The sequence below is a fragment of the Plecotus auritus genome (assembly GCF_963455305.1).
Source record: "Plecotus auritus genome assembly, chromosome: 2".
In the NCBI taxonomy this organism is placed as follows: domain Eukaryota; kingdom Metazoa; phylum Chordata; class Mammalia; order Chiroptera; family Vespertilionidae; genus Plecotus; species Plecotus auritus.
The window spans coordinates 31371472-31399388 of NC_137771.1; the positions used below are offsets into that span (position 1 = coordinate 31371472).

At 56.1% G+C, this 27917-nt stretch overlaps 1 protein-coding gene across 1 annotated transcript; it reads right to left on the bottom strand.

Annotated features, from left to right (window-relative positions):
• Positions 1–6499: 6499 nt before the first annotated feature.
• On the bottom strand, positions 6500–27418 carry FOXO6 (forkhead box O6). The gene is made up of 2 exons (XM_080655004.1): positions 26682–27418; positions 6500–8702 (listed from the first exon to the last, which is right to left on the bottom strand). Exons 1-2 carry the CDS (start codon positions 27093–27095, stop codon positions 7443–7445), a joined length of 1674 nt encoding a protein of 557 aa, XP_080511130.1. The 5' UTR covers positions 27096–27418; the 3' UTR covers positions 6500–7442.
• Positions 27419–27917: the final 499 nt, after the last annotated feature.

Consider the following 27917-nt stretch of genomic DNA (forward strand, 5'->3'; position numbering starts at 1 on the left):
GTTAAATAGCTCTGCGCTTTATGCCAATTCCAGCCTCTCCTGCTTCCCCTCTAACGAGCTGATGCTTTCAAAGGCCCCACTAATTGGTGTTTGTGCCTCGCACACCACGACACTTTGATAGTCACTTAGGACATGGGTCCACCCGTTACACCCGTACATGAGGCTGCTCACCTCGCTGCACCAGGATGTCCTGTCCTGCGTGCCTATGTCTGTGTGCACATGTGCAAGTGCCTGTGTGCCTTGTTTCATACGTGGAGGACATGTGTCTGTATGGACACACTATGTGCACGTGTGTGTATAAATGCTCTTTTGAGGTGATACCATCATACCCATGCCTGGGCACTAACAAAATAGTATGTAAGCAATAGTATTGCTTACACACTATTTTGTTAGTGCCCAGGCATGGGTGAATGCTACCATACATACAAGGGTATGTATTTGTGTGTGTACTGTGTTTCTGGGTGTGTGTGTTTGTGTGCATGTGATAGAGCCTGTGTATTTAAGCATGCACTCATGTGCTTTGCATGTTTGTACGTGGACATCACCAAGCAGGCACATGCATGTGAATTTTTCCATGTCTGCTTATATAAGGTGCGTATTCACATCCAAGTGCATCTGTGGAGTGTGAGTTTGTATACCTAAGCACAAGGCAGGGCAGGAATGTGCATCTGTATGCATGTAGGCGAGATATGGAAGAAAGAGAATCTCTGGTTGGGGGATATATATGTATGTGGCATGCATGTACTTGGGTATTTGTACACGATGTGTGACCCAAAGGTGTAACGTAGCTGTCAAAGGCCCATGGGCTTTAGGTGTGATCCTGGCTCTGTCATTTTCTAGCTGTATGACTTTGGGATAATCACTTAACCTCTCTAATCTTCAGTTTTCATCTGTAAAATGGAGGTAATAAAAGCATCTACCTCATGTTGTGGTTGCATGGGCCCAATGGATACACGCAGAGGGCTAGCAGGAATGTGCAAGATGCGGGGAGTGTGCCTACCTGCAGGTGGGGAGTTCCTTCCCCCTCTCCCAACCCCTCCTCTCCCAGAACCTGGTGGTACTGACCCTTTGTCCTGGCCTCAACATGAAGCCAGCTGCCTGGCAGACCCTGTGGCACTTGGGGAAAGAACTGGCCAGGCCCAAGACGCAGAGTAACAATCTGAGGTCTTGTCTCATCCATTGTGAACTCACATGTCTATTATCTACCTTTGACAGGTGGGAAACTGAGGCCAATAAGTGGATGTGAGTTGGTGGCTGAGCTGGAACTTGCTATCAGAGGACACAGCCTACAAGCAGGTTTACTCCAGAGGGAGGGGGCGGGGCGCTTCAAGAGGATGGAGGAATATACACATTCCTGCACCCCAGGCACAAAATATACAAACCTGGAGCAAGAGGGATTCCTTGTCTGTCCCTCAGCCTGGGTGTCTGCCTCCAGGCGGGCCCCTGATGAGGATTCAGGCCAAGTACAAACAACCCCCGAGGAGCCCAGGCCTGTCCTGTAAGCACAGTTCTAGTCTAACCCTATCCTTTACTCACTGAGAAACTGAGGCCCAGGAGGGAAAGGAGCCTGCTCAAAGCCATAGGACAGAAAAAGCTACAACAGAGGCCCTGGCACCCATACCATGACTCTCACCACCTTGCTCTCAGTCACCACACTGCCACGCAATTGGCACTGACCAGGCTGGGGCATCAGGTCATAGGGCCTTCAAACCACCTGGTGGTCAGCCTGAAGGGTCCACTGTGTCCCTATTGGGGGAACGTGACCTCCTGCGCTGTCCCCACCTAAGATTGCAACCAGTATGTGCTCCTTTTTTCATATTTATGTTATTTTTTAACTTGAAAAAAAAACTTAAAAAAATACCCACAACCAGCAGCGCGGCAACCTCCCCAGTTGACACTGCCACTCTCATTAGCGCTGTCCTCCCCCAGAGTCATCACTGTCACCAACATCAGAGTATGACTGCCGCCACCACAAATTCCCACCCCGAAAGCTGTCCTTACCCCCAGCCCTTAATAAACGTCTCTGACATGGCTCCAGGATGAACAAAAAAGGTCTTTCCCCACAATTTGCATTTCATCTCTCCTCCCACCCCCATGCTCATTCCAGAATCTTGTAACCAAAGCCCTCCCCAAATCTGCATCCCTCCCTACTCCCCTGCTCCCAAGGGCCCCTGGCTAGGCTTTGACCCTGAAGCCTCGCTGGGGACGGGCAGCCATCGAGGGAGCCAGGAAGGCAGGAGGGCCAGCGTCCCCCTCCTCAGGCCTAGCGTCCCACCCACCCAGCCGGCTGCCTGTCTGCCTTCCTGAGCTCATTAACTGCAGGTCACTGTTCAGCAGGAAAGACAAGGCGTGGGTTCTGCGGGCGTTCATTAGCTGTGAGAGGAACAGTGTGTGTGAAATTAGCAGTCACCTGAGGACCTCGATAATTTCATAATTAGGAGGCCTAATGGCTCCAGCTCTGGATGCCAAATGACTTAACCTCTTGTCTGCTGGGCACCTAACCCCCAACCCAAGGCTAAGGGAAGGCCCTGCAGTACCCCCTCTGCTCCAGTTCCCCACTTCCTGTGATCCAATCAAGTTCATCTCTGCCTCCCAGTGCCCAGCACCACTGTTGGCACAAAAGGGGTGCAAAAGCAGTTAGTGGAATGAACGAATGAATGAATGAATGACAGAGCAGGTGTCTGAATGGCAAGAGTTTCAGCCCCCACTGCAGGTGCTCAGGGAGGAAGGCTTTGCATCTGTGTGAGTAGGTGTGGAGCTGTGTGCATGCCTGTGTGTGCGTGCACTTCTAAGAACCTTGTGTGTGTCCTTGTCCATGCTCACATCTGCTGCCTCCTGTGTGGAAACAGGGTGCTCACCATGTGATGGGGCTCCAAGTGCCTCCCTTGAAGCCAGCCTCTCCTGGCACCACCTGAATAATGGGGGCTCCAACATTTCTATATAGAGGCACACTTGAGGGGAAGAGGGAGCCTAGGGACTTTGCCTTGGGAAACTGATGTTAATAATGGAGGAAAGTCACACCCTTTAACATGGGGGAGCAGGTTGTGACAGCTTCCCAAGACCCCTGCCTTTCTAAGCCTGCTCCCCCCCTCCCAAACTTCCCCTGGTCCTGAAGAGGGGGAAGGCTGAGGTGGTGGGTGGGGTCCACCGGGCTCCTGGCTGGCGTAGGCCTTCCCCAACCTGGGACAACTGGTTCCAAGCCTCCAATGACCCAGCCTCACACCCCTAATAGCAGAGCGGAAGTGGGAGGAGGTAAGTGAGGTGGGAGGAGAGGAGAATGAAATGGGAGGAGAGGAGGTATGAGGAGAACAATAAAGGACTAGAGAGGGAGACCAGGAGGGGGAGGGGGAAGAGAGGGTAGGGAAAGGATGGGAAGTCCCAAGGAGGTGAGAGAGAAGATAAGAGAGAGAAGAGGGGAGGGAATGGGAGAGGAGAGGCAAGGAGGCTGAGAGCATTATCAGCACTTAAAAAGCGAGCAGCTCAGTTCTTCTTTGGCACAAATAATGGCTTTTTATGAATAAATCATGTGTCAGACGCCTCCCAGGGAGTAGGCATGGAGGGGGGCGCGTCTGCTGGGCTCCATGGCTGGCGAGGGAAGGGCCAGTTGCAGACCCCCAGAAGCAGGGGTGTTGCCCCCTTTCTCCTGATGGGGCCCAGCCCAGGAGCTGTCTCTGGAATTGCCACTGGCCTGAGCCAGGCCAAGCTCAGTCATTACTCTAAGGTGGTCTCACTGCTCTCTGCTCAAGAGCCTGGCGCATCCCAGGGTGGGAATGTCCCTCTGCTCCCCTCCCCTCCCACAGCAGAGCAGCCCATAAGGCGCTCCTGGCAGGGGAACAGCAGCTCAGGTGCACGTGGAGAGGTCTGCGCCAAGACAGTCAGACACATCCAGAGAGGAAGGCATGCAGCACTCACCATTCACGCAGGCATGGACTCCTCAGCTCCGAGTGCACATGTGGGCACACCCAGAGATGGAGACAGTCATTCTCAACACACACACACACACACACACACACACACACACACGCATATGGGGCTACATTGACACACACAGACCTACACACACCAGCAGCCCACCCTCCGTCAAACCGGGTGGGAGCAGCTTTGCAGCCCATATGGAGCCCAGATCCAGCTGAGCTGCCCCAGATTCTGATTGTGGGGTGGGGCCAGGGCATATGTCCCAGGGGAGGGTCCATCAGCCTCTATGTGTCTCCACCCCGCAAGAACACCTACCACACCCCAGTGAGGTCTTGGCCCCCAACTGAGCCCAGAACCTGCACAGGTGCTGCTGGCTCAGAGCTCCTTTGCTCTTCTGCTCACAGCCACCCCCACCCCCCACCTTCCCGGAGGCAGCAAGGGCCAGAGAGCCAGGGCATCAGAGGCACACAGTCTGGGCAAGAACCCTGGCTTTGTCCCTTGCCAGTTGTATAACCTCTGAGAGTAATTCCAATCTTATTTGCTCCTCAAAACAAATCTGAGGCAGATGCTATTGGCCTATCTTCCAGACCAAGAAAGTGAGGCTCTGAAAAGTAAGTGCATTGGGCATTTCTTTCTAGGACCTTACTCTTCACAAATTCTAGGAACCCAGTGTTCTGGCTTTCTTCCTCCTCTCCACGGGGCTGCTCCTTCTCAGCCAGTGGCTCCTCTTCCTGTGCCAAGGTGTTCTAAGGTATTCACCAGAGCAGACCTCAGTCACCTGTTCTTCCCACTTTGCACCACCCTCCAAGCCACTTGCAACACCTCCATGACAGCCTCTGTGTTGATTTTCTGACCTCCCTTTCCAGCCCAGACACCTTCCTGGGCTTCTGACCCCTCTCTCCAGATGAACTCTCCAGGCTGGCATGTTGCCCAATGCCAGGGAATGCCATTTACACAGTATATATGCTCCTGAACATCATTTCCAAATCCCACAGGACATAACTCGGGTTGAGCCTGGTTGAAGCTGAGTGCACCATCTTCCCCAGGGCTCCGCCAGCCTGGAAGTTCCCCATCTCAGGGGAGAGCTGTCTGCCCAACCAGAAATCAGGCATCACTTCGCTCTCCTTTCTCCCTCATCCCCCCTGTCCAATCCACAAGCTCCCAGTGACTCTATATGTGAACTCATCCTTTCCCCTCCAGCCCCACTGCCCTCCTCTCTCTCCTGACTTGAATCAGACCAGCACCTCTGGCCACTGACCCCCTCCCATTGTCCCCTCTTGCCCATTTGCCTCCCCCTCATCATTAACCTTTCCATCTCTGAATTTTGGCCACACTAAACTGCTTTTGGTTCTGGAGCCTACATGGTCTCTTGACTCTGGGTCTCTGATCATGCCGTTCCCTCTCTCTGAAGCCCTTCCCTTCCCAATGCCAACTCATCCTTTAAGGCTCAACTGAGACAATACTCCCTCCAGGCATCTTCCCTGACTCCTCAAGCATGCGATAAATGTTATTTGTTCCCACAACAGACCACTGGCTCCTCCATTCATTATAGCTCTGATCTATAATCACCTATTTAATCATCTGTGTACCACTCGAGCCTCTAAGTTTCTTGAGGGCAGAGATTATACCTATGTTGCTCTCTATGGCAGCCCCAATGCTTGGTACAAGACCTATCACAGCCCGGCAGGCATAGCTCAGTGGTTGAGCGTCGACCTATGAACCAGGAGGTCACAGTTAAATTCCAATCAGGGTTACGGGTTCAGTCCCCAGGGGGTACGGAGGGGGCATGCAGGAGGCAGCCAATCAATGATTCTCTATCATCATTGATGTTTTTATCTCTCTCTCTCCCTCTCTGGAATCAATAAAAATATACTTTAAAAAAAAACACCTGTCACATAGCAGGTGCTCAATAAATCTCCCATGGAGGAATGAGTGGGTGGGAGGATGCAGGACTTGTGCTCATCAGTTTACATACCTTTTCGCGTTTACTCCTCACAAGAAATCCATGGGATGGGTGCTATTATCCTATAATCTAGACCAGGAAAGCAAGGCTATAGAGGTTTAAAACATGTCCAATGTCATGGGCTGATAAAACAAACAAACAACAACAACAAAAAAACACACCACAGGGAATGACTGGAATCAAATAGAAATGTGCCTTCAAAGGCTTCCTGTCCACAACCCCACCCTGCTTTCCCAAGACATTTTCCCTTTCTAACCCTGTTTTCTCATCTATACAATGGGAACAAAAGTCATACTAATACAAAACCTAACACTGCAGGTTCTCAGTAGATATCTGTGCCTTCTCTCCCAACTCTGAGGCTTATTCAGGGCAGAATTTCCCCAGGCCTGAAACGTCCTGCATGCACAAGAAACAGGTGCAGAGCTCCAGTCACATCCCCAGCGGCCAAAACTCAGTAGGCGTTTAACCAATGTGTGTTGAGCAGAGAGGCATCAGGGAATGCTGACACATTCTCAGACACAAAACCACAATAGGGACTCAGACACTGGAACCCCCGCCCCAGGATCCCTGCCAGTTATCCTCCTCCCCCACCCCTCCCCCTGCTAGCCCAAGGCGCGGGAAATATTTAAAACAATTTTATTCATGAAAATATGCTGTACAATGCACTCTACACGGCCTCGACACGGCACACACACACACACGCACACGCTGACTGACGGCACGGCCACGGTACACAGCCTACGATATGCGCCAGGGACGCCGCGCCCACAGCCCGCCCCGCCCCGACACTTATAAATATGGGAGAGAGGAGCAAGGACTGGCACGGAGAAAGGGATGCTGGGGTTGGGGTGTGGATCTAGAGCTGAGGCCCGCTGGAGAGGCTGTGACCTGTTCTTGGGGGAGTGGGCGGGGGGGGGGCGGGGGTGGTAGGGAATGCAAAGGGCAACTGACTCGAGGGAGGAGGGGAGAAGCTAGGATTGATTGACAAGGGTGGGAGGGAGGGGTTGGACCATGAGGGTGCAGGGTCAGAGGGCGGTTTGGGGCAAAGGACAGTTCAGGGTGCACAGCCAATAGGTAGCTGTGAGTGTGTTTTCTGGAAGGGGTTGCTGGCTTTCGGTGGGTAGGCTAAGACCAATGGAAAGTGTCAATTGGGGTAGGCGATTCACCATCTATCGCGAGGGCCCCTGCAAAGGAAACTTGAAGATTCAGAGCCGCCCTCGCTCACCTCCCCCCATCTCCGGGTAGGCTTCTCCAACCAGCGCAGCCCATCTCACTCCTCCCCACTCCCACCCAGTCCGGAATTCAGCCTCCACCCCCAGGCTTCCTGCCCCGGGAGTAGGGGGAGCGGCTCTCAGGAGTCTGGGCAGGAATGTGGGGTGCCCCAGCCCCTCCCTACCACATCCCTCAGCAGCTAACTTCTGAGAGATGTCTCTAGCAGGGCTGGGGCTGTCTCCTGGATCCTCCGTGGAGCTGGAATCAGGGGGATGGGGACCCGGGGATCAGGATGGGAAGACAGAGGCCCTCTGGGGGCGGGGCTGGCACCCGGGGCGCAGCAAGCGGATCCTCAGCCCGGCACCCAGCTCTGGTTGGGGGGAGGGGCCCCGGCCAGGCCGGGTGGCGGCGGAGGCAGTGCCGAGTCGAAGTTGAAGTCCATTTCGTCGCTGTCCATAAAGTCATTGAGGATGATGGACTCGACGTCGCACTCCAGGGTGCCGCTGAACATGTCGAGGTCCAGGTCGGCCGGGAAGCGGTCGGGCGCGGCACCCAAAGGCCCGGCGGCCGCGGCGTACGGCCCGGGCAGTGCTTCCAGCAGGAGGCCGCCGGGCGGGTCCCCGAAGGCGGCCGCGTGGCCAGGAGGCGCCAGGCCCGCGGTGCCCGCCTCGCCGGGCTGCGTCATAAGGCTGATGGGGTGGGCTAAGGCACTGCGCGAGGGCACCGGCGGCGCGTATGGGGCCGCGCCCTTGCCAGGGTAGGCGGCAGCCGCGCCCGCCAGCGCGAGCTCCCCGGGCGCGCCCAGCACCGGGCCGGGGCGGGGTGCGGGCGGCGGCGGAGGCAGCAGCGGGGGCAGCGCCCCGGGGCGGAAGGGCGGGGCGGCCGGCGCGAAGCTGGCCTGCTTATTCTCTTGGATGGTCTGCATGGGCAGGCGTCGCAGCGCGCCCAGCACCGGCGGCCCGAAGCCCCCACCCCCGCCGTAAGCGCCGCCCTTGCAGCTGCCGAAGTAGGCGGGCGTCCCGGCGCGGGCCCGCGGCCCATACGCGTCCTGCGCGCCGTCCAGCAGGGCCTCGGGGATCCCCGCGCTGCTGCCGTGCAGGCCCATGCGGCCTCCCAGCTCCGCCAGGCGGGGCAGTTCCCCAGGGCAGCGTGCACCTAGCGCGGGCGACAGCGCGCTCGCGGGACTCGGGTACATGAGCGGCGACGACGGCGTCAGGGCCTCCAGGGCCTCGTCGTCCTCCAGTTCAGCCGCCTCCCCGAGCAGGGGTCTCCCGCCACTGCGGAAGTCGGCCCACGCCTCGTAGTCGTCGCTGGCGTGCGAGGCTGGGCTGGTGGCCCACTTGGCCGCGGCAGGCACAGGCCCTGGTGCTGGTGCGCCCGGGGAGCTGTCGTCGGGGCTTCGCTCGGGTGCCTGCAGTTGCTTCTTCTTGCTTGCCTTGCCCTTGATGCGCAGGAACTTGGCCCCATTGTCCATGGACACGGCCCTGCGCCGCGGGGTCTTGCCGGTCTTCCCGCCCTCAGGGTTCAGCATCCACCAGGAGCTCTTGCCTGTGCCTTCGTTCTGCACGCGGATGAAACGGGTGTGCAGCGACAGGTTGTGCCGGATGGAGTTCTGTGACCAGAGACAAGGACATGGGTCGGGGAGTGGGAAGTGAGGAGGCCATGAGTAAAGACGGGGTAGTGATGGAAAGAGGAGGGGGAGGAAATAGAGAAGGAGGAGGATAAAAGAATGGAAAAGAGCCAGAAGGGGGAAGGGGAGGAAAAAGGGAAGATGAAAAGGTGAATGGGGGAAGGGATTAGGGGTGAGGAAGGCAGGGGTAAGCATCCGGTCAGACAAACTCAGAATATCCATCCAAGACCCTAGCCACCTCATCCCTTCCCGCCCCCGCCCCCGTCCCCGCAGGCACTGCCCAGAGGGTGGGGCCAAGCTTTGGGCGGGGCCTTTCCTGGGAGGCATCGCCAACCCTGAGGGCTACTCTCAAGGGGTCTGCAGCAGGAGAGCAAGATCTCTCTGACTCACCCAAGCCCCACCGCGGGGCTAGCCAGGCTGCCAGCCCCCCCGCCCCCCCCCCCAGCAGATTATGTAAGGGCTCATGCTGCTGTGGCTCATTTGTCCGCCCCCCTCCTTCCCCAGTCTGGCATGGCGCCAGGAGCCCGAAAACCCAGGGCTCCAGAAATCAATCTCGTGGTGACTGATTAAGCCCTGTTTAGAACTAATTGCTCTTTCGTGTGTGGGGAGAATAAATTACCTGCTTTAATTTTGTGTCTTTAAAATGCAACTGCAGGTAGAGAAGACTGTTAACCCTTTGCTGGGAGGGCCTGGCCAGGGACAGCAGAACAGGTTGGGCATCCATCCCCAAGGTGGGTAGAGGCCTGACACTTTTCAGAGATTTCCCCCAACTCTTCTGAGCTTCTGTGAACTCCTCAGAGGCCTTGGATTCCAGCAAAATACATCCATGGGCTTGGAGGCCTCAGACCCCATTTCTGCTCAGTGCCTGCCTTTTGGGTTGCAGCCCACCCTCCCTAAAAAGCCCTTTCCTGGTGAAATGTTCACAAATCTCCACAAAGCAAGTGCCATAATGTCCACTTACAGATAAAAAGACCAGGCTCAGAGAGGTGACTTACCCAGGGCTACACAGCCCTTTCTGCTGTCCCGGGCACTTCCCTGGGCTTCACCCTTTGTCACCCCTGCACATATCCTATTCTAAATGTCTTTTGTTATAGTCTGTAGTGCTCCCCATATGACTGCCTGCTTTTGCCAGGCCTGTCCTGGAGACAGAGGAAGGCAGAGGAGGCCACAGCTAGATTGACTTCACAGGAACTTATTGGGCCTGCCACCGCCCCACCTCTGGGGCCTCCCACCTGGTGACCTTGACCTCCTGGCTAAGGTATTGCTGTGGCTTGGGTATCAGAAGGCTGGTCAGGATGCCTGGCTCTTTTCAGCCACCTAGCTATATGACCATGGGCTGTTGACTTAACCTCTATGAGCCTCAGTGCTTAGTGAGCTACCCTGAAAAAAAAATGGGTGACATTCCATAACCACCTCAGAACACACCAGGTGTTCATAAACAGTTAAATCCCTCACCCTGTCCAGAAGACCCTCACCTGTTAGATCACCCATAGACCTGCTCTGTCTCTACCTCCTTGATATTACGCTGAATGTAACTGTGCTGGGCACCAATAACTCTGGAGAGCTGGCATTACCCATCTCAGGTACCAGAGAGTGGAGGCCCAGAGGCATGATGTAACTTGCCCATGGTCCCATAGGCAGCAATGCCAGGTACCACTCCAGATCTGCCCAGCTCATGGACCTGCTCTTAACTCTTTATCCACCCAGCCCTGAAATCACTGATCCATGAGGACTCTCCCTCCTGCCCCCTTCCCATCAGGGTCCAGAAGGAAGGGTCCTTTCTGCTGCCCAGGGTACCCTCCCTCAGCCTGAACTCCAGAGCACCTGACTCTTCAGGGCCCCAGGTGCCCTATCTCTGGCACTCTCTGGTCTTGGGAGGTGACAGCTGGGTCTCCAAGGCCCCTCCCAGTGTTGCCCTGCCTGGCTTCTCCTGGGACCCTGAGAGGAGGGGAGCTGGACCCTCCAGGGAGTGGTACTCATCCCCTTTTCTGCTCCCGCCCCTGCACCTGCCTCCCCAGCCCCTCCCCACACCTGTGTTCAGGGGCCACAGGGGCCTCAGTTCTCCCAAATGGGACATCTGGCTTACAGAGGCTCCACCTCCCAGCCTCTCCAGCTGAAGGCCAGTCAGGCAACACCTCTTGATTAATGTCACTATGTACCAGCCTGGTTCTGAGTGCTCAGAGGTGGGGGGAGGAGGAAGGACATCACCAAGTACCAGCACCTACTCAGTACTACCTGTTCAGCTCTGGGCCTTGTAAGTACTTTATCTCATGTAATCACTCTATCAAACTCTACACAAGTCAGGGATTGTGATCCCTATTTCAAGATGAGGAGCGTGAGGCTCAGAGAGGTTGAGGAAGTTGCCGGGGAAGTTGCCAAGTTCACACAGTTTAAGTGGCAGAGCCAGGTATTGATTTCAGGTTAGTCTCACTGAGTCTAAAGGACATCGCATTCCACCGGGGGAGAGAGAGAGAGGAGTTGCAGGATTTCCAAAGCATCTTATGAAGCCAGCACTCCAGTGCTTCTCAAACTTTCCATGTAACCATTCCCAGAAGCTAGCAGCCTGGCAAGACTGGGGGCATATTCAAAGATCAAAATTCCTTACAAGTCTTGTGCTCCCTTTTTAGAATTCAAGGGAATTTTGCATTGTACGTCATAATACATCCACATTTTCTGAATACAAATAAAAGTGTTTCAGATTACCACCAAGAGCATGTGCTCCGGGCCTATGACAGTTTGTAACCTTCCCCTCTCTGTCCCCTGCCCAGCCAGGTACCCCTGGGTGCCCGAGCTCCAGCCTGAAACCATGACTGATCAAACCCAGAGAGGAGAAAGGTCTCGCCCAAAACCGCCCAGGACCTGGTGGCAGAGCTGGAATTGAGTCCAAGCCTCAGGATCCCTAGCTTGGTGCTCTTCCCTCTCCACCAAGCTTGATCTGGGGCAAGTCCCTCCTCCACTCTGGGCCTCAGTTTCCCTACCCGTAAACTGATGAGATGGGCCAGTGGTACTCTGAGGACCTTTTTAATTTGATAATCAAAGTTCTTGGAATCATCCAGTTCAGAGATCTTAAAACTTTTTTTTTTTTCTAAGTTGTGACACTCTTTTTGTAAATGGAATCTAATGCAATACTTGAGTGTTACTTAAGCCATCAGAGGATGGGGCAGAAGTGCCTGGAGCCCTCTCGCTCAGCACCCGCCTTGCACTCTCCCCTTGGGAGGGATTCTGCAAGCCAGATAGATAGGGCAGATGGATGCCATGCCTTTCCCAAGGTCACCCAGGGAGGAGGCCCAGAGCAAGGTGAGGACCTTGGCCTCTGACTGCTGAGCTGGGCTCTACATCAGGTGTGCACCAGGGCTGTGCCCCATGAGGGAAGCCCAGGCTCCGCAGTCTAGTCTGGATCCTCAGGGACCAGCCACCTGGTACCAATCAGAGCTCTGGGCCAAGATCCAGTGGCAAGCGCCAATCACATCTTGCCCACAAGGCCTCCTGGGAGGCCAGAGGCCACAGGGGTGGTGAGGAAGGCAGAGGAGGGAGACGCCTCTGCTAGGCAGCAGTAACCAGGGCTCCCTCTTGGAGTCACCTAGCAACCCACCACCACAGCCACGCCCTGGCATGCCCAGGCTTCCCTGATGCCCAGAGCTGGGCGGGCTTCTGGGGCCTCATACCTCCTACACCTCCAGACAGACTTGGGGCGGGTTCCCAGGAGAAACAGAACCTTTCTGATTCAGGCTCAGGGAGACAATTAGGGGCAGAGGGAAGGGACAGTGGCTATCCTATATCCATCCCACTCTCCCTCAGGACCTGGCCCAGGGAGGCCAGTCGCCAGAGGCCTCACCCAACAGAAAGAGGCTTGTGCAGGGCAAAGTGCATGAGCTCTAGTCTTGGTCTGAGCAGTAATGCATTCATCTGACAGCACAACCCCAGTTTTGGCTTCAATGCGGATCTGGAGCAAGATGCTTTGAACCTCAGTTTCCTCCAATGGTAGCTGCTTCTACCCTTGCTTCCCCACAGCTCTCCACTATGCAGCAGCCAGTGATCCTTCTGATGACCTCAGAACCCTCCAATGCACCCATCTTACTCAGAATAAAGAACAGGGGCCTGGCTAGAATCCACAAGCCCCTCTGTGACCTCTCAGACTCCTCCCCTGACATTGTCTGGCTTGATCCTCCCTCTGTCCCTTGAACCTAACAGGCATGGTTCCACCTTGGGGCCTCTGTCTCAGAGAAACACTGTTACCCCAGATACCCACACCAATCCCTCATCTCCTTTGAGTCTTTGTCCAGATGCCACCGTTCAGGAGGCCCATCCTGGCCACTCTTAACAATTGCTCTTCTTCTCTGCCATTTCTTGGCACCCTTACCTTACTCTAAATTTTTCTAAAGTCATTATCACTTTCTAAATTAATATATAATTGGTATATATATATATATATATATATATACATTAATAAATGTATAAATATATAATTTATCTTCTGTATTTATTACTTATTGTCTGATTTTCCTTATATTAGAATGTAAGGAAATTAGAACATTAGAATATAAGGGAGCCTGATGGGCCCCCTCACTTAATTAATGAGGGATTTTTGTCCATTTTTTTACTGTACCTCATGAGTTTGATATAAACAAGGAGTTTAATAAATGTTTGTAGAATGAGAGAGAGAGAGAAAGGAGGTAATACTGTGTCGCAGGAAGAATTAACGAGACTGGGCAGAGTAGCTGGCACATGACAGTAGCTTCTCCAAACTGGGTTGAGAGAAGGCAACCTAGAATAAGAGACAAGTGTGGAGTGGAGAAAGTCAGGAAGAGTATGATCCACAAGGAGAATGGCAGTGAGGAATACGGCTTCCAGGAGAGGTGAAGACTGTCTCACAGGGTGAACAGAGCAGCTGCCCACTCCAGCCCCCTACCCTGCACCCTCCTGCTTCTCAGATAGACTTAGTTAACCCAGGGCCTGCTGCAGCCAACGGTCCTCACAGCCTGTACCATCTGAGCCAGAAGACACTCCAGGAGCCCCAGTGGGAACAGAATACCCTCAGCCTTGGTGATGGTGTCTCCCTTGTGGTCAGGGTCTGATCCATTTGGTGGCGGTAGCTCATCTATCCAGCAGGACACCCTCATCTATTCCCAGGACACCCTTCGCCCACGAGCAATAATGCATTCATCTGACAGCACAACCCCATTTATCCAGCACACCAGTCCCATTTATCCAGCAAGTACAACCTCATTTGCTAACAGCACTCTATTCACCTGATGGGCCCCCTCATTTATCCAGCAGGACACCCTCATTTATCCTCCAAGTCAGAGGCTCTCCTTCCTCCTGTGGTGTGGCTGTGTTTTCTGACGGTGCAACCCGACTGATCCAGCAGGACGTCATCTCTCCTACAAGTACACTTCATTCCCTGACAGTACAACCTCATTTATCTAATAATGCAGCCTCACCTTGCCTCCAAGTACCACCTCATTCCCTGACAGTACAACCTTATTTATCTTCCAGTACAACCTCATTTCTCCTTCCAGCACAGCTTCATTCTCTGATAGCTCAACCTCATCCAATCTTACTTCTCCAGCCAGAGCCTGTCAGACCTCTTGAGGAAGGGGGGTGAAGAAGGAGAGAAAAGGGGTCCCACTATTCCCTGTCCCATGTCTACAGAGAGCTGTCTGGCACTATGACTAGGTCCAATATCCCCAGGTCCAAAAGGGCCCAGAGACTTAGAATTCTAGGTTGCTTGGCCCAGCCAGCACTCCACCATTACCCCGCCTCCCTTTTGTCCCCTCTGGGGACAAAATGGATTTCCTCCAGCTCTCCAGGAGGGAAAAGTTCCCAACTGATTTGATTTATAGCTTTTGCTGATTTATGTGGCATGGATACTCCCATCGTAGCCAGTTTTAAGCTGCCAGTATGATGTGATCGCTGAGTGCAAAATTGGGAAGTGTGCAAGACGGCTCTCATGAGCCAGTGCAAGCCAGCTCTAGCACACCATTGGCACATACTTCAAATACCCAGGCAAAAGAAGAGCAGCGCCTACTACATGCCAGACTCAGACTAGGTTCATTACATACTATTTACAGAGGGAGGAAACTGAGGCTCAGGTGAGTTAAGAAGTGGGAAGTGATGGAGCCAGGTCTAGGTCTCTGAGCTGTTGGATTCCAAAACCAGGGCTCATACCCCCAATGTGGTGGGTGGCAATGCCCTGCTGCTCATATCAGTGGCCATCCCTGCCTTGGTTCTCAAGCCAAGTTTCCTGGCTTCTATCACAGACAGGAGACCCAAGGCTTGTGCCCCACCCACTGTAAGCCCTGTGCTACCTCCTGGCCACCCTGGCACCTGGGGAATTCCAGGACCCTCCCAGTTCAGTCCAGGGTCTTGCCCATCAATCTAAGCCCCAAACCAGGTATGGATGTCTCTCTAGGTTCCATCAGTGTCCACGGTTCATCCCAGCCCCTCCCTCAGGAAACTGAGCCCGTCTACAAGATGGGGATGATGATCCAGCTCCTCCCTCAGTGCCTCCCTGAGCAGAGATCACCTGTGTGTGTGTGGCAGCGGGCGCGGGGGGCGAGTACAAAGGCTCTAATCCCCTCGACAGCTCCTATTTCCTCTCTTCCTCCCTCCCTTCCTCTCTTTCTGCAGGAAGAAAGGTCAAGGGCAGGGGTTGGAATCCCAACTTCATCCAAGTGACCCTGGGCCTCCCCTGTAAAACAGGGTGACAATCCCAACATCCATGAGAGAGGGCTGAGACCTAAATGAGATCCCACATGTCAAGAATCTCATCCCTCCCTGTTCAGAGCCCCCAGGAGCAGCCCCTTTCCCATCCCATATCTCAACCCCACTCTGGCCTAAAAATACACACCTGTCTCAGACAGAGCCATAGACTCTCCAGGGGTCACTTGCTCTGCTGCCTGAGGTGAAACTGGGATGCTTAATCCAGGCAGGCTTCCTGGCAGAAGGGATAACCTGGATGACCACAGGGACCTGAGACCAAGTATAAATCCTTAGTACTAGGGCCTGTAGTAGAGGAGGGGCAGAAGGGCAGGTGGATCATCAGAGCCACAGGTGTTGACAGGTCAGTAGGCTTAGAATCAGCAGTGGGACAGAAGTGGGCAGCCAGAGGCCAAGAGGAATGTCCAAAGCAAGGCATTAGGTCAGGATAGGACCTGGCACCCCCGCTCCCACTCCAGAGACAGCAGAACCCACACACCCAGCCTGGGCAGCAAATAAGTCAGCAGCAGAAGTCCAAGTTCACCCCTATATGGCTCCTCATCATCTGTGGGCTTCAGTCCAACTCCAGACTGCTATTACAGAGCCCTTGATGCTCTTCAGCTTCATCACCTCCATTCCCTTAAGCCCATCTGAGACTCCAGCCACCCCAGATGTCTCACACCTCCATGCCTTTGCACACTCTGTTCCCTTTGTCCTTCCATCTCTCTGCTTGACCAGTTTTTGCTGCTCCATCAAAGCTAGCTCTGTAGCTTCTTCCTAGTCCCCTCTGTAAGCCCCAAAGATAACTGCTCCCACCTCAGTGCCATTGCAGAAATCTAACTGCAAACCAGAGTACAACTGCATGAGCCTGCCTCCCCACTTGAACTTTGTGGGCAGTCCTTAGCTCACAGTAAGCCACATATAGGATGGAGCGCTCAGCAGCCACAAACCACTCAGGGCCTGGCCATTCTGTGAAGTTTCTGTTCAGCAAAACCTCAGGCCAGAGCTCCAGGCCTCTCCTCCTCCCTCTGATTTCTCCTCCCGTTCATTCTGCCTCTGCCATTTCCCTCCTCTTCCTCCTCAGCACCTCCTGGCTCCTCAGGAGAATTCAGCAAAGTGAGGAGGGAAAGAACCAATCATTTACTGAACATTCACCACCAGCCATGCACTCAACAATTAAATCTTATAGAGTCTTTGTGACAACCCCCTCTGAGGGTATCTATTATCCCCATTTTACAGATAAGAAACTGAGGCTCCAAGAGACAAACCCGCCTGCCCGAGGTCACAGGGTGTAAGTGGTGGTGAGAATTCACACCAAGGCTCTTTCACTCTGAGATGCCCAGGGAGGAGCCTGGGCCAGGCAGAAGCTCCAGGGTGGACCTGGGATGGGGGTAGGAGGTGCTGTCCACACTGGCTCAGCAACCCCCTCCACAGACTTTTTTCCCTCATCCAGGATTAAAGGGATCCCTAAGTGAAAAGCCATTCAAGCCTCTCCCTGTCTCTCCTCAGTCTGAGCCCCCTCCTCCCTCTGCACCAGCACCTCCCTGCACCCCTGCTCAGGCCCTGGAGCAGCTGCGGTGACCTCACCGAGCCCTGCCCTGGGTCTGGCTCTGGGGAGGGCCCAGCAGCTGTGCCCTAGCCCTGCTGGCTGGCTCCTAGGGGGAAAAAAGGAAGAGTGGGCATGGTGCCAAGAGAACCATCTGCTCTCCCAGGGGCATGGCCACCCGCACAGACACTGGCCTCACCCCCAGAGGCTGCCCTTGGCCTACTGTCCCCATGCCAAGGGGCTCTAGGAGCCCAGGCCAGCCCACCCAGACCGGGGCATCAGCCCTCATCTGCCATCTGTCTTCTTCTGGATACTGAGAAGTCCTTACAGGACATGTTGGAGCATGCATGTCCACTAAAACATGAACAAGTGCTCAGGGTAAGCTCTGACGGCAGAGGCCAGAGGGCAAGGCTGGGTGTGCTGAGCCCTGCCTGCCCCAGCCTTGCTGGGCTAACAGACTGTGATCTCCTGGGGAGGGGCCTGCATCCCCTCACATCTGCTCAGCTGGCAGGTGCCTCTGGCAAAGGGTAAGCCCCTTCCCCCACAGCCCCAGCTCAGGTTACAGAGGAGGCAAGGCCAGCTGAGGACAGGGGGAGGGGACAGGAGGGGTGGAGGAGGCATCACAGCTTCCCAGAGTGTTGGGGGAGGGGGAATTCAGATCTCTAGATAGGACTCCAAGCCAGAGAGGGAAGAACCATGCCCAAGGTCAAAGCCTCCCAGTGGTTAAAGAGGAGCTGGTGTCCAGGGGCAGGTAGCCCTGGGTTCAAGAGTGACCTTGAGCAAATCATTGTCCTCAACTGTGAAAATACAGAACCTACACCCTGCCTGCTTGCCTCCCAAGGCCATGGGGAAGGCTCTGTGGGCTAGAAAGCAGTGGGTCAACCTAAGGGCAGGAGAGAGCTTGGACATCCTGAATATCTGATACCTCAAGGACAGAATGGGAGGCATTTGAGCAAGAACCTCCCTCCCCCTGCAACACACACACACACACACACACACACACACACACACACACACACACCAGTGTCTCTCAGGGATCAGGGCTTAAGGACCCCAACTCAGCATAGTAGTAGGGAGGTGGTTCTTTTCCTTGCCCAGAGCAATGATTAACAGTAATGATATTTACTAAGATTTGTTGAGCACTTTACAAGTATTTCTCCTACAATTCTCACAACAAAGCCTGCGCATGAGTCCTGTTATTATCCCATTTTGTAGAGGAGGAAACTGAGGTCCAGTTGCCCAAGGACACACAGGGGATGAGTGGTAGAGCTAGTATCTGCCCTTCCCTTCTTGCCTCCAAGACTCCTAGCTATACTACCGTCTCACCTCCGAAATCCTCAAGGCCACAGGCCTGGAATCTTGGACTCTGTGAGCCTCCACCCTCTCTCAGGCTCATATTCTCTATCCCAGCACCAGGCCCACACTGGGCACTTTTGCCAGGCCCCCTACTCCACCCTCCACACTACTCTCAAGTGATCTTTCTCCATCCCCCACAGCTTGGAGTACCAGCTCCCCATTTTGGCATTCAAGGCCACTTGCCCTCAGGCCCTTGCTCGCTTCTCCAGCCTCAAGTCCTGGCCAACACAGCCAAAACTCCCAGAGTCCTGCAGGGTCTGACCTCCTTTGTCTGGTTCCCTTCACCTTCCTCCAAACACCCTTAGCTTATTATCTGGCCTTCCATCATGACCCTGAGCAGTCTTCATCCTGAATCAAAATCAGGAGTCCTCATCTTATCTTCCCAGATTGACCTGGAGGAATCTCAAGGTCAAGGAGATGTTCAGTTCCTCTGAGCAACACTGCACAATGGGCCTGGATTAAAGTGAATGGGGGAAGCTGCCATCAGTCTTGGGGCCTGCAGATGGAGGGAGGAGACATCGTGGGGTGGGGGACATCTCTCAAGGAGCTCTCTGTCTGAGAATATTAGGGACCTTGGATTCATGCATGCCCCAGACTGCAAGCCTCAGGGCCAGACTCCAAGGGAAGCAGAAATGATAGGGGCGGGACAAGGTGGTGGTGGTGGTGGGGGGGGGGGGGGGGGTCAGTTTGGAATGGCCTGGCCAGAGCACTGGGTTAGGAAAGAATTAGCCCTAGGGAGTTTCATTTCTGTCACTTCCAGTGAGATACTGTGAAAGCCACTTTATTTCTCTCAGCATTAGTTTCCTCATCTGCAAAACAGGGACAGTAACAGTATCAGCTTCACAGGATGGCTGTGAGAACGAAACAAAAGCATGTAGTGAGGGTTGAATCCTGAGCTGGAATAGTTCAGTGTGGATAAGCAAGGGTCAGAAGATGAGAGCGGTCAGTGATGTGGCTGGAGAGGTTGACTGGGGCCAAGTGGCCAAGGCCTTGGGCTTCAGTTAAAGCCCCAGGATTGGATCCTGTGGGAACAACACTGCTGTACACATGCTCTTGTCTCTCCCACCAGATGGGGAGCTATCAGAGAGCAGAGGCTGCGACTTTCAGGTTCTTCACCATTCTGAGTATTCACACTGACATTTCCCCTCCATCCTGCAGCCAAAGGCTCAGTGGCAGGGCGCATCAGCCCATTCTCTTCTTCCAGCTGTATACAGCATAACTGCTATAGTGTGGGGGCTGGGGGAATGTGTTGGAGATGGCGGGTGGGGGGGGGGTGGTCAGCCCCTTGGAGCTCACTATAGGGGGTTCAATTCTCTGGAAAACCTAACAAAGAATGAGGAGGAGGAGTGGCTCAACCTGGGCGGCCTGCTTACAGAAGAGGCTGGTCCACACTGGAAAAACAGAAGAAGGGAAGAGCAAGCAGGATCCGGGGGAAGGTACCATCTAAGGCATCAGTTCAGAATCTGACCATCACCAAAAAAAACTGTTAAAATACAGATTCCAAAGCCCACCTGACGAGAGTCTGACAGAGAGGGTTTGAGATGGGGACTCAACACCTTTATTCACTAAAAGCTTCTAGGTAACTCTGATCATCAGCCAGGTTTGCCAACAACTAAGGATTTAAGGCGGAAATTCTCAGGCAGACGCAGTGGGTTCCAGAATCACCTGGGAGGTAGGTCTTTGTTCAAACCACCCAAGCACCCCGCCTAGTTTCTGAGGGGTGTCCCAAGGGATCAGTTCTACAGCTGCCTTGGTGAGCATGTGACAATGCAAGTGGGTGTGGGTTGAGAACTCCAGTGTCAGATGCAAGGTGGCAGTGGGAAGGCAGCCTGAGATTAGAGGCAGCAAGGAAAGTTGGAGGGAGGGCAGGGCCTGGACAAGGCCAGCAGAGGGCCCAGGGTTCCAAACAGAGCAGTTTGGGCTTGGTTGGCTCCCAAGGGAACTGAGGAGTCCCAGAGGGTCCTGGAGCATGCGTAAGCCTTGGGGCAGGAGGGCTGGCTGGTGTGTGGGCTGGCACTGCACGGGCATTGGGAGATGGTAGAAATAGACAGGTCTAAATCCAGGCTCATCCTCGTCCCAGCTATACTGCCTTAGCCAAGTGACTTCATCTTTCTGGGCCTCCATTACCTCAACTGCAAAATGGGGCTAAAAACATGTACCTGTTAGATCCCAGAGAATATGAAATGAGAGAATTTCATACTGAAGTGCCCACTGACTGCCTAGCACCCAGACATTATTGCTCTTAATTATTGTTCCCCTTCCCACAAGAGGCATTCCCCTTAGAGACCAGAAAGGTTCTCTGCAAAGATGGAGGCCGTCGGGGGGAGGGTGTGGGAGGCCCCTCCCCTACACGCCACCTGGCCCCCCTCCCACCTCCACATATGGGTTGGGGGGTGGGGAGAGGCAGCAAACAGCCAAACCATCCCAAACAGGAGTTGGTTTCTATGGTAACCAGGGTGCCAGGAGGAAGGGGGTGCTCTAGATCCAGCTGTCCCCCTGAGCACCCTACCCAGGCCCCAGAGCCTCAGCTAATGCCCACCCAACACCCTTCACTCCCCATCTGCCTGCTCTGGGGGCCAGCTTAGACTGCCATGAGGGCCAGGAAGGAAGTGCCCACTAATCAAGCACCTGGCCACCATTCTTCCAGGTGGTTATTAAGACCCTTATTTCCCAGATGGAGAACTGACTTGTCCCCTTCATTGTGCACAGAGTATGTTTGCCACCTGGGCACTGCCAGGGGCAGGGTAGGAAGTTCCAAGCAGGTGTCCCAAGTTCGAGTCCATCCAAACCTGTACTCACATGCTTCCACCCTGAGGAATTCTATCAGTACTTTGTGTCCTCAGTCCCAACCAACCCCTCATAACTCCTAGAACCAAGAGGGGTTGTCAGTCACACACCGGAAAGAACCAGAGACCGAGTTAAGGCCCTTTGGACACCGATGAGAATACTGAGGACCGGGAATGGGAGAGAGCTTTGCTCTAGCTCACATACACTAGGTCAGGTTCCCCTATAGGTGCTCTGTCCACCCCACACCCACTCCCAACTCCACAGCTCCAACTGACCCCAAAGGACTGAACTAGGACACCCTGAGTGATGCTCCAGGGAAATGAGACACAGCTGGGAGAAAGAAAGAAGTCCTGACATTAAGACCTGACTCGCAAGAGAATGGCAGTGCCAGAGGTCATGAGCTCTCAGGCACCTGGAGTGTGTGAAGGGACTGAGCTGGGGAAGGAGGCATGGAAGGATGTGTTAGGCTCTGTGAGTCCCCCTTTCCCTAGACACCTGAAGTCTGATTCAGACGTGGAAGAACTGGACACCAATGTGTACCAGTTTCCCAGGTACCCACCCCCACAGGCTGCAGTAGGGAGGGTGTACTGGTGAGTCAGCCACAGGTGAGGGAGGCAGGGAGGTGAGGAACAGCTCTGTTATAGCTGGTACAACCATATCCCAGAGGCTCACAGTCCAGAATCACCCCTCACCAGACACAGAAAGCAGGGCTTCCACAGCCCCCAGGACCACACGTGAGAAGGTGGGCTTCCTGGAACAAGCTCGCTTCTAGGCTCCATGGCATAGGAAAAGCTTAAATTTGGGGGTCAGAAGGGGGTTCAACTCCCAGGCCTGCCACTTCCTAGGATGTGACCCCAGGGCAAGTCAGTTCTCCATCTGGGAAACAGGGATCCTAATAACCACCTGGAAGGACGGTGGCCAGGCGCTTGGTTGGTGGGCACCTCCTTCCGGGCCCTCTCAGCCAACCCCACCCTCTCTGGCAAAGCCCCAACTCCAGTCAGTCCTGAGGCTGGAGTCCTCCGGGCCTGAGAGGGCCCCCAAACCGCAGAAAGTGGGGGTTGGTGGGCAATGAACTTTCGAACCGCAAACCCCTCCCCACCCCCACCCCCTCGCGCCGTTCATTACCTTAACACGAGTTAAAAATAACCGTCTCATCTCTTTAAATTAGTCTGTCTGCAATTACCGCCTGGCACGGCGCTGCCCGCCATCGTCCCGCTGGAGCGGCGCCAGGTGGCAGGCGGGGCCCTCACCCTGTCTGTTGGTCTATCTGCTTCCTAGTGCCCCCTCTTCCCCTCCCCGCAGCGGAGCTACCCCCAGGGGCCTGGGACCCAGCTCCCAAGGTTGTGTGGGTATGGGGCCAGCACCCTGGGCTCCGGATAGGCAAGAGCGAGGGGGCGGGCGGGGAGCCGAGGGCTGGGCTGGGGGCTCCAGAGCGCGGGGGAGGGGCCCCGGGAGGCCCGGAAAGCCGGAAGGGCCCGCAGCGCCAGCGCTAGCTCGTGGGTGGGTGTGAGCAGGTGGCCGTGGGAGTCTGCCGGGCGTGCCAGCAACTGTGCCAGGAGCGGCTGGCACGGGCTTGTGCCCAGGAGGCGGGCAGCTGCCAGCCCCCCGCTCGTGCAGTGTGTTTGGGGGGGGGGTTGTGAGGACACCCCCCAACCCTGGCTCACACAGCCTCTTCCCACACCCCAATAGCCCTGGGGGCTGGGGATCCCCGGAGGACAAAGAAGGAGGAGGGTGCCCTGCTCCAGCAGGCTAGGGGAGGAAAAAAGGGGGTGCCCCCTGTACTCAACCAATGCTCAGTCCAGCTGTAGCAGAACCCTCCTCCTGGCGTCTCAGTTCAGTCCCTCCTAGCCCCCATACCACTTAGGACCTATTGGCCAGCCTGGGCCGATGGGGGTAGCACACCATCCCTCCAGATCCCACCCCCCAACAGCCAGGCTGCTCCAGGCCCTGAGGGTAAAGAGAAGTCCTCATCCCCGTGCTCCTCCCCCACCAGGCCTGGGGACAAGAATGGGAGGCGCCCAGGCTTGGCCTGGGAGCTCCCAGGGGAGCTGGCAGCCAGGAAACAGGCAGAACAACTCCAGGGGCGATAAGAGACAGGAGTGCTAAGTGCTTCACCAGGACCCAGAGCAGCCTGGAAGGCTCCCTGGAGGAGTCATCACTAGGGAAGGTGGAGCTGGAGCATCTGAGAGAAAGTGGGAGGCTCTACCTGGATGTCCGATATCCACACTTCTGGGACATTGTAGAGGGATGGGGACCTCCTGTCCAAGCCCTCTTCCCAGGCCTAGAGACCCTCTACTCTGAGGGGAACACTATCAGCCTCTATTTTAATAGAGTTCCCAGCACCAAGGCTGGGAACTCTCTTCAGGCTTCAGCCTGGTGGGTGTACTGTGCCTGCTGCGGATCTTGCCTCCTTCGATTTGCTCGACTACCTCCCCACATCACAGGTGGGACCACCAGGCAAAGGCCAAGCACATGAGCCCTTCCTGATCTGTCCCACTCTGCCTTTCCCATGCCACCTCCCTGCCATCCTTAGGAGCCTTGGGTTTTAGCCTAGCATGCCCAATGGTCTCCCAGACCCAACATGCTCAATTCCACCTCCCCTGGAAGAATTTCTCCCAAGTTCTACCCCAATGAAAGCAGTTCAGATCAAGTGCCACCTTCTCAGTGAGGGCTTGCTGGGCTTCCCCAAGGGATCTAACCTGCCTTCCTCATACCTCTGCTCCCACCCCTGGCCCTTCCTTCCTATAAAACACAGGGCCTGGGTGTGGAACTGGCTGAGCCCTGATGTGTCCTAAAGGCAGGTCCAATGTCTTTCCTTTTGGTTGACCTACTCCATCTAATCCAGGGTTTAGTACAACCCAGGGATCCCAGTGCAACATTTATGTGGGGGAGTAGAGGAAGGAAGGAATAATGGGCCCTGGCCCCAGTCTAGGCACCTGAGGTGTACCACAGCCCCTGTGAACCAGAGGTTGGCTGGGAGTTAGGGATGGCCCCTCTACCAGGCCCCTGGAGGGACTGACTGGGAAGGGGGGAAGAGGCAGCAGGGGGAGTAGGATGAGAGGGAAAAGAGGCTCCCTGGGGAGCTGAATGGAAGGAGTAGAAGGAGGATAACCACCAGGGAATGAGATGGGAAAGGCCAGAGTCCCCTCTGAACAGCCCTCCCCTCCCAGGAGTTAGGTGGTCTCTGCCAGGGCCTAGGTCAGGAGCCCAAGCCTGAGGCTCCCTCTCCAATGCTCCAGCCCAGGACGAGCCTTCCAGAACTCCCTCCTTCCTGAGCCCAGACCCGGGGAGAACCACTGTGTCCTGAGCAGCTTGGTGCAGTGGAAATCGCATCCAATGGGCAGACTGGAAACATGGCCGTCATCCAGGGCCTGCTGCTCACCGATGGCCTGAGGAAAGTCCCATCTCCTTCCTGGGCCTCAGTCTCACGGTCTGAGAAATGAACTCATGGGACGAAGTTGCCTCCAAGCACATTCCCAATCACACTTTAGGATTTAGACCTGCCCCTGTTCAAAAGCCATCAGTGTCCCACTCCCACACCCAGTGCCAGCAGGACACGATTTCAGAGGCTCGGTGGGGCATTGGCGGGAGAGACCCCAGATTGGAGTCCAGCTTTCCCATCTACTGATGGTGTGACTTTGGGCAGTTCACTCCTCCATGCCGTGCCTCAGTGTCCAGCTCTATAAATGGTGCCAATAAAACCCACCTCAGGGACTGATGAGAGCCTTTAAGGAGACACACCTGGCACAGATGCCTGGAAGTGTCTGGCACAGGGCTTGGCCCTGAGAGCCTCAATGAACTGCAGTTCTCTCCTAGCTTCCAGCTTCCTGTCCCCTCTTGTCATCTCCCCCACCATCCCTAATCCATCAAGCCCATGGGAGCACCATCTCCTGCAGCAGGCCCTCCTGGCTTACTCTGGCCCACAGACACAGCATCCTTTGCACCATCTACCCATTTCTTCCCTTTTTCGCCAGAGAGCACTGGCTCCTCAGTGCCAGGCTCTACCACTGGGTGCTGTGGGCGCAGAAATTACTCTGACACTGCCACTGTCTTCCAAAGGCAGGGTGGGGAAGGGAAATGAGATAGGACACAAAAGACTAAGACCTGTGACAGGCAGGGAGAGGACCAGAGAAGAGGGATTCCTAAGCTAACTAAAAAGGGTTAAGGAAGGCTTCCAGGAAGAGGCATGTGAACTTTGCCCTTCAGAACAAGGAATATAGCCACAGGGAGAAGTAAAAGGTGGGACAGTGCATGGGGAGCAGGAAAGGAGGTGGGAGCAAAGCCCAAGGGCAGGACACACTTGGGAGGAATAAGTGTTCCAATGGGAGCTGATCCCAAGGGGACTGGAGAGGCTAGGGAAGGAGGCTCGTGTCTGCTCCTCCAGCCTGTGACCCCACCCCATAGTGGCCTGAGAGCCATAGGCGCCCAGGTCAGAGCACCCACGACCCCTATAATGCAGCCACTGGGCATCTAGTGTTGTCCATGCCGACAAGCTTGGGCGTGCCCCCCCTCCCCAGCACACCTCCTCTGACCCAGTCTGCAGCCACCACCAGGCACAGCCCCCTCCCTCCATTTAGGCATGCCTCCCTGGCAGAGATCCCCCTCTCCCATAGGGAGTCTGACAGCTCACAGACCTTAGGCACAGTCCCTCCATCCGCAACTTCCTATCCCCCCAAAAAACACTGACTCTTCCCATTCCCCACGAGAGGGTCTGGAATCCACAATCCAGTCAAGCCCATGTCCTCTCCCAAGATGGCTCTCCCCTTTCCCCTGGCTGGCGGTGAGGCTTCCCTTGGGGTGCCCCTGCCCCTCCCCCACTCACAGATGCATCTGAGCTCAGAAAGCCTGGGAAGTGGAAGACAGCCTGGGGTAGGCAGGGACAGATCCCCAGCCCTCAATGCCATGCCCTAACACCAGCAGCAGTCATCACCAGCCCATCATACTGATCAAAGCAAGGGGACAGCAGCTGCCCCATGGAAAACTCAGATCCCAGGTCACCTGACAAGTCACCCCACCCCAGACTAGCTGGTGCCCTAAGGTGAACTCCTGGCTCCACAGGAAGAGCTGTGAGCTGAGGGTTGCACTCCTCACCCTGGGGTCAGCGCCAGGCAGGGAAGTGGGAAAGATTTGGGGGGAAAGCAGCCATTGAACAAGTCATTATGCCAGCTCTTTAAGGAGGGTGCCCTGGTGGAGAGGTAAAACGAGAGTAACTCAAAGCACACTCATGGGGGTAAGAGGAGGCTCCCCACTGTCCAAAGCCTGGGAATGGGTTCCTCTGCGATGCCTCCAAGGATGGGCTGGGGGTGTCCTTCAGGGGTGCTTCAAAGTGGCAGTCAGTCCCTTGTTACCCCATGAGACCTCCCATCCCGCATCCAGAATATGCACACAGCTGCTCCCAGCACGCCCCCTCCTGTCTGCTGGTCGGCCCCACGCCCTGGGCACACACTCCTTGACCCCTGGGGGTGCCCCGGGGCCTCCCTCCCGCCGGCTCGCTCGGAACCCAGACACACAGAGCTCCCCCTGGAAGCCCTAGCCAAGGAGCCCAGCCCCTCTTCCCAGCCGGACTCCCCCACCTTCCAGCCGGCCGAGCTGTTGCTGTCGCCTTTATCCTTGAAGTAGGGCACGTAACGGACCATCCAGTCGTAGATCTGAGAGAGTGTGAGCCGCTTGTCCGGGGCGCTCTCGATGGCTTTGGTGATGAGGTCGGCATAAGACAGGTTCCCCCACGCGTTCCGCCGAGAGCTCTTGGCTTTCCGCAGCGGTCCGACCTCCGCTCCCAGTGGCGGCGCTGGGGCCATCGCTGGGGCCGTCGCCCGGCGCTCCAGCCCACAGTCCTCGGCGCCCTCAGCTACCCCTGAACCAAGCGCTCCGTCTTCGTCGCCAACCAGGTCGGGCTGCGGCAGGGGCCAGGTACATGAGCGCGGCCGGCTTTGCGGCGCGAAGTCCGGGTCCACGTCCACCTGATGCGCTCGCAGCTTCGCAGCCATGGTCCCGCCCGGCTCGGGCGAGGAGGGAAGCTCCGTGGAGGGTGGGCGGGTGGCTCCGGGATCTGCACGCCCCGGGGAGGCCCGCGGGAGGGGTCCCTGGCGGCGCCGGCTCAACCGCGGGGCGCCATGGGCCGGGGCACGGAGACAGAGGGCTGGTGTCGCTGGAAAGCCCAAAGGGAGGGAAAGACCAGAGCAGTGAGGGGGCGGCGGCCCCGGAGCCCAGCGGGCACACACCTCGCCCAGCTCCGCTTCTAGCACCTGCCGCCTGCCTGAACCTGCAGCCACCACCGCCACCGTCGCTGCCGCCGCTCCCCGGGCGCCGGCCCCGCGCGCGGGCCCCGGTCTCCTGGGACGAGGCCGGATTGCACCATGCCGGAGCCCGAGCCCGTGCGGGAGCCCGCACCGCCGCCGCCCCGTGAATGCCGACGCCGCCGCCGCCTCTCCGGCTCCAGCGCCAGCTCCCGCGCCTGCCGCGCTCAGCGCCGGCTGCACCTCGGGATGGGCGGGGGACCGAGAAGGGGCGGGTCCGGCGGGGGCGGGGGCGGGGCGTACCCACTAGCAGCCACGGAATCCTGGGCCTGCCGGGTGCCCCGCCCGCGGGCCGGGGGGGTGGTGGAGACGCGGGGCGCGCGACTCGGGGCGACCCCACTGCATCCTCTGCAAGCAACAGCGCCGCCTATGGATCAATGGAGGAGTGGCGGGCGCGACCCCGCCCCCTGCTCGGCTCTGGGGGAGGGGGCGCGGGGGCGGGGCCCTAGCGCCCTCATTGGTTCGCAGCAGGGCTGTCCCACCCACGGACTCGGCAGGATCCCTCCCAGAAGC